General features: G+C 43.5%; 1 protein-coding gene across 6 annotated transcripts; it reads left to right on the top strand.

Annotated features, from left to right (window-relative positions):
- Positions 1-1040: 1040 nt before the first annotated feature.
- LOC119362148 lies at positions 1041-4862 on the top strand. Of its 6 annotated transcripts, none has more exons than XM_037627346.1 (6): positions 1041-1514; positions 1876-1977; positions 2067-2152; positions 3287-3441; positions 3888-3970; positions 4092-4862. In XM_037627346.1, exons 4-6 carry the CDS (start codon positions 3403-3405, stop codon positions 4540-4542), a joined length of 573 nt encoding a protein of 190 aa, XP_037483243.1. In that variant the 5' UTR covers positions 1041-1514; positions 1876-1977; positions 2067-2152; positions 3287-3402; the 3' UTR covers positions 4543-4862. The 6 variants fall into 6 exon arrangements, 3 of the variants coding, with proteins under 3 accessions (XP_037483243.1, XP_037483244.1, XP_037483242.1); XR_005173131.1 differs by adding an exon at positions 1723-1785 and having other exon boundaries at positions 1045-1514; positions 3888-4862; XR_005173130.1 differs by adding an exon at positions 1723-1781 and having other exon boundaries at positions 1046-1514; positions 3888-4862.
- Positions 4863-5452: the final 590 nt, after the last annotated feature.

Raw genomic sequence — 5452 nt, 5'->3', positions numbered from 1 at the left:
ACATGTCTTCACATAAAATGAACGATCACATAAATGTATTTTTAATTGTTACTTATTACAAAAATACTTAAACATAGCAACTAAGCAACATTATCTAGTAATCATTATTTGATGATGATCCTCTCTGATAGGTCCATCTTTTGACGATCATTATTGGATGCTTTGAGTTTGTTAGGAGGTCTTTCGACGATCAAACAATCAGTGGGATCTATGTTGGTTTCATCATCATCCAAATCTCGGTTTCTTATATCGTCATCATTGAATTCTGAGTCAACTAAAATGACAGCTAATTTTGTTCTAAAATCTGTCATGTGAACCTAAAGTGAAGCAGTAATAGAACTTTGTTTTCAAATAATGATACAACACGAAATAATTTATATCAGGATACGATGTAAAATATACTTGTTCGGGAGTGTCGGACAAACTATCTCCCGTGAGGTACTCCATGTAATTTAACATCCAGAGACCAGAAGATGACCTAGATGATCTTTTTGTTATGCTTAATAATAAAAATATTAATAAAAATATTAGTATAATAAAATGATGATGACTGAACCACACAGTCATACCGGACATGCTCGATGAAAAAAGAATTGAACATTTGTCGCTAATATAAATCAAATGACCAAAAGGCTATCAAAAAAGGAATTGAATTTCTGAACAGAATTTTTTATATAAATCAAATGAACAAAAGGGCTATAAATAAAAATAATAATGAATTTTTCAATGCATAATTATTTTGAGAGGAACCCATGTAAATATTCTTCACGGAATGGGTTGTTGATCATATATACTAAAAATAAAACAAAAGAGACACGCCCGATGATCCATTTGGTCGATGATCGGTTTAGTCTGGGTGGCGTAATTAGGCCACATAAAAGCAGATTTTTGCAAAAAAAATAAAACAACAACCAGAGGAACACTAATAAGGAGCAGCCGGTAAAAAGTAAAGTAAAAGGAGCAACTGGATGTAACCCGTCGCACTTCGAGAAATCTCGGTTTCTCCTGTAGTGTGTAGTGAGACCGTGAAACACTATCACTTTGCTTTCTCCGCTCATGACTTGCTTCCTCCGCCAGCATCCTCCTCTGTAGCATGGCGCCTCCTCTGCAGCACGCCGCTCTCCGGCCACAACGATGCCCGGCGGCCCCCCTCCCCCAACCCACACCACCACCACAACCACCACGGCCTCGCCCTGTCTCGTCCTATCCCCACCACAGCCTCGCCCCACCGGCCCTTATCTCCACGACGAGCTCTCCCCGCCGGCCCTTATCCCCATAACGGCCTCTCCCCGCCGCCTCCTGTCACCACCGCGGCCTTGCCTCGCCGCCAGCCCCGCTGATCTTCCCTAGATCGGCTTTGCTGCCGCCATCGTACTGCCCCAGATCAGATCGAGATGCGAGCTGCTGTACACGATGTGGGAGGAGCCATCTGGAATTGAACCGAGATTAGTCTGCTGATGTGCCCGCCGTAATCATCGCCCCCTGTGCTTGGCTCACACAGTCGTTCCGGGAAGGTATGATGTTCGATTAGATGTTGTTAGTGCACCTATGGTTATCAGTGGGGATTTAGTCATGTGACATTTTTGAGGCAACCATGCTGTGACAAAGCTGATTGAGTTGGATTTGAATCCTGGATGGCTTAATTTATCAGTATTATCTAGCTATAATTGACGTTGAGTCATTGTTTTTGTGGCGGTTGCTTGATTCCTGTGGTATTCTCAGGTTGTAATGTCGCATTATTACCGGCACTAAGTAACAAAGACTTCCAGGGTCACAAGCAAGTTGGTATCTGCACTGTTTGTATCAGAAATACATGTGAATCCATCATTTGAGGTCTGAACTTTGCTGATGCATATGCCATTGTATGCACAACAGGCGCCTTCGCCACATTGTCATTCATTTGTGAGATGCTTCTCTTTCTCTATGTTGGCATGGATGATATAGAGTAGTGGAAGAATGTTAGTGAAACACATACAGGTATGCTATCTATCTGCTTCTTTCCATGTGTATAGTAACATACTTGTTCAAATCTAGAAATTGTAACGCATTTTCTATACTATATGCAGCCCAATGAAATGCATGGCCTTGAGCTCCATTATTTAGGCCAGATCTCATGAGAGGTGGTATGTCAATTGCATTGGCATACAATAAGGTAAAGAATTGCATTGGCATACCAAATCTGTTGATGAAATGTGCTTCAGGAGTGCTAAGCAGTGAAAAAATAAACATAATAGCATACCAAATATACCCTGTTAAGCATAAATGGTCTGAGTTATATTAGGAGGCGTACCCATCTGTCTCAAGACTGCTTTTAATATATTCTTCTCTTTTTCATGTTGTAACATTTAGATCAGTCCACTTATCGGATTTTAATTCCATGTGCTTGGATGCATATTTGAATAAATCATCCAGTCCTTCTAGCTGTTGTACCAAAAAATGAAAAAAGTATGAGCATGACAAGTGAGAAATAAGAGAAAAAATAGCTTCTTATGAAAAGATGGGGCAGTAGGACTAACTACTAACCGTATTAGTGAGGTCCTTGCGGTTCATTGATGGGCCTAGCGAGTCGAGCACTTGAACACATAGTTTCCTGGCATTTATAACACATAGGTACCAGTGAACGTCGTCCATGTTTATTGGAATGAATATCTGAAGAAAATAATTATTTTAGTTGTACTCCTATGTGGACGAATCGGTCGTTCTCGCTGTAATTCATAGAAATATGTAGAAACGTAAGACTAACCATATCATTTTCCAAATACTCTTTGGCTCTGTTTAATACCCATGCTGGTGTGGCATCTGTGTCATCTGAGGACACGGATAGCAACCGATCTTTATCATCTTAGAGATGCATGCATTCTCTAAGAACACACTTTCACTTGACCTTACTTGTAGATGCTCCGTAGCCAATCACAATCTTCATCAGCTATAGAAATTGAGTGACTGTAAGTTAGGAAATCAAAGATTGGATATGCAGTGTGTCATGTAGCTGGCATCACCTGTGTCGGATTGTTTTTGTTCTCCAGTTGTAAGGACTACTGTAGATTTGGCTCGACACCGTTTGTCACGTAGGCTTTGTAATATACCTTGTTTATGTTGCTCATATGGGGCACTTTCCCTCTGCCTGTTGAGTGCTTGTTTTGCTTCTTTATAATAAGTGTTAATTAGGTACAAGACAACATGAGCAACAGTGTTTTGTCAATCAGATGTACAGTGTAAGCGTAAATTATGTATGATAGTTAATATGAGCCACAATTGAGTACCATATGAACTGCTGCATCTGTAGGCTTGAAGTGGTGGTCGTAACACAGTCGGTTGGGAGGACACAATGTCAGAGTCGATATTATGGACATTTTCCTTGTTAAAACCGACACTATCTGGTGTTCTTAATGAATTTGGAGCATGAAGTGGAGTCTGATCACTCAGTTATCATATCAACAGGTATGCCTGCATCATAATTGTATGTACAATTTCAGTTGTTGACACACGAACTAAGGTATTGTGTTTGACAAGAGAACACATGACCTTCCGCGGCTGGGGTGTGTCGTTGCTGGGTGACAGCAGACTGCACACTGGGCCTGTCCACAGTGTCAAAACCTGTCCAAAAGAACACTTAATTAACACGACTTTACTTGTGATTCATGAAATGTATGAGAAAATGGAGTAACCAGGCGACATGGCCATGGGTGGCTTAGATAGAGTGTTGGTTCCATTTTGAATAGCAGACGTAGCTTTCTTAGATCCCTTGCCTCCTGTCTTTTTTTTAGTATTGCATCCCTGTTTACCTCTCCCTTTCCGTCTATCTCTTTAGTTCTTTTGGATCTGTTATTTGACCTGCGAGGCAGTACGTGATATATGTATTTACCTGAATTACCGTTGTTCGTCAGGTCCTGAAAGGGAGTACGTGCCCCACTATGCTGAGAGGATGCCATATTGTTAACTCTGTTTGTCATGCAGATCATGATGTACTGTAAGTATCAAATTTCACAGTACAAATTACAGATTGTCAGATTAAAAGAGAAATTTCCTTTTGTCTTCTGCCTGATCATCTATACTTGTTAATTCAAATGATCTAACCTGTGCGCTGCCAGGTCAGAAAGTAGTCATATGTCCTCAAGATGTTGCAGGCCACACGGGGTGATGACACCAGAGTTAGGGCAGCATGCCGGGTCGAGGACGTCCACCGGGTGGACGTCGCGGACACCAGGGGCGACGGCGGTGTGGCGACGATGGCGGGGCGAGGAGAGGTTGGGCAGCAAGGCGGGTCGAGGAAGGACGTGCACCGGGGTGGAGGACATCGCGGCCACCAGGGCAGCACGCCGGATCGAGGACATCCACCTGGTGGAGGACGTCGCGGACACCAGGGGCGACGGCGGTGCGGCGACGATGGCGGGGCGAGGAGAGGTTGGGCAGCAAGGCGTGTCAAGGAAGGACGTGCACCAGGGTGGAGGACATCGCGACCACCAGGGGCTAGGGCGGCATGGCGACGGCGGCGGGGCTGGGAGAGGTAGGGCAGCAAAGCAGGTCGAGGATGTCCGCTAGGTCGAGGACGTCGCGGACACCAGCGCTGATCGCGGTGGTTCCTAGCGTGGTGGCGGCGTAGATCGTGGAGGTGCTGTTTAATTCCCAGGAGGTCTGGAGGTGTCATCGCGGGGTTGTGTAGCATCCTGAACGGGGGAGTCTGCCGGCAGAACATTTGTTGTGAACCCTTGATCTGATTGTAGTATGGTTGATGTAACATGGACAGTTGGATGGAAACAAGTGGGTCTGATCGGACGTAGGGGGTTATCCCGTGTGCACTTTCCGGTGTGGATGTAGGGGAAGTCATGTTTGGTCTTTTAATAGTAGTATAGATATGCCCATGTGGTGGGAGGAGCACTACTAGAAAAAAGGCTGTTAGTGGCGCATCAGTTTTTATTATTAATGGCGCACTATAGATGCGACACTATTAACATGCCACTAGTAACAAATAGTAATGGCGCATCTCTAGTGCACCATTAGTATCCCAGATAATAGTGACGCACCACATAGTGCGCCATTACTATGTCCAACAGTGTGCCATTACTATGCCTCCTAGGGGGCATTATTTACCTTCACGTATGCCCCCAAGTGCGCCATTACTATGCCCCATAATGCGCCACTGATATTTATCTTGGTGCGCCACTAATTCTCAATATGGTGCGCCACTACTATGAATATTAGGAATTATTATTTTTTGCTTTTCTGGTATTTGCACAGGTTACGAAATACGTTACAACACAGAATATAAACATCACACAATAGAATTCATCATATTAGTCTCCAAATTCGAAATAGCGAACAAAGTTCAAACATTAGCCAAGTTTAGGTCTCGAGACATTAGGAAAGTTCATCATATTAGCCAAGTTTGTCGTCACATTACAAAGTCGATATCGATCATCTAAACTACCATCACATAGAAGAGAGTTGCGGT

Source organism: Triticum dicoccoides, chromosome 2B (genome assembly GCF_002162155.2).
Source record: "Triticum dicoccoides isolate Atlit2015 ecotype Zavitan chromosome 2B, WEW_v2.0, whole genome shotgun sequence".
In the NCBI taxonomy this organism is placed as follows: Eukaryota; Viridiplantae; Streptophyta; class Magnoliopsida; order Poales; family Poaceae; genus Triticum; species Triticum dicoccoides.
The sequence above is the reverse complement of the archived record's forward strand: the minus strand, read 5'-3'. Positions and strand labels throughout refer to the sequence as shown.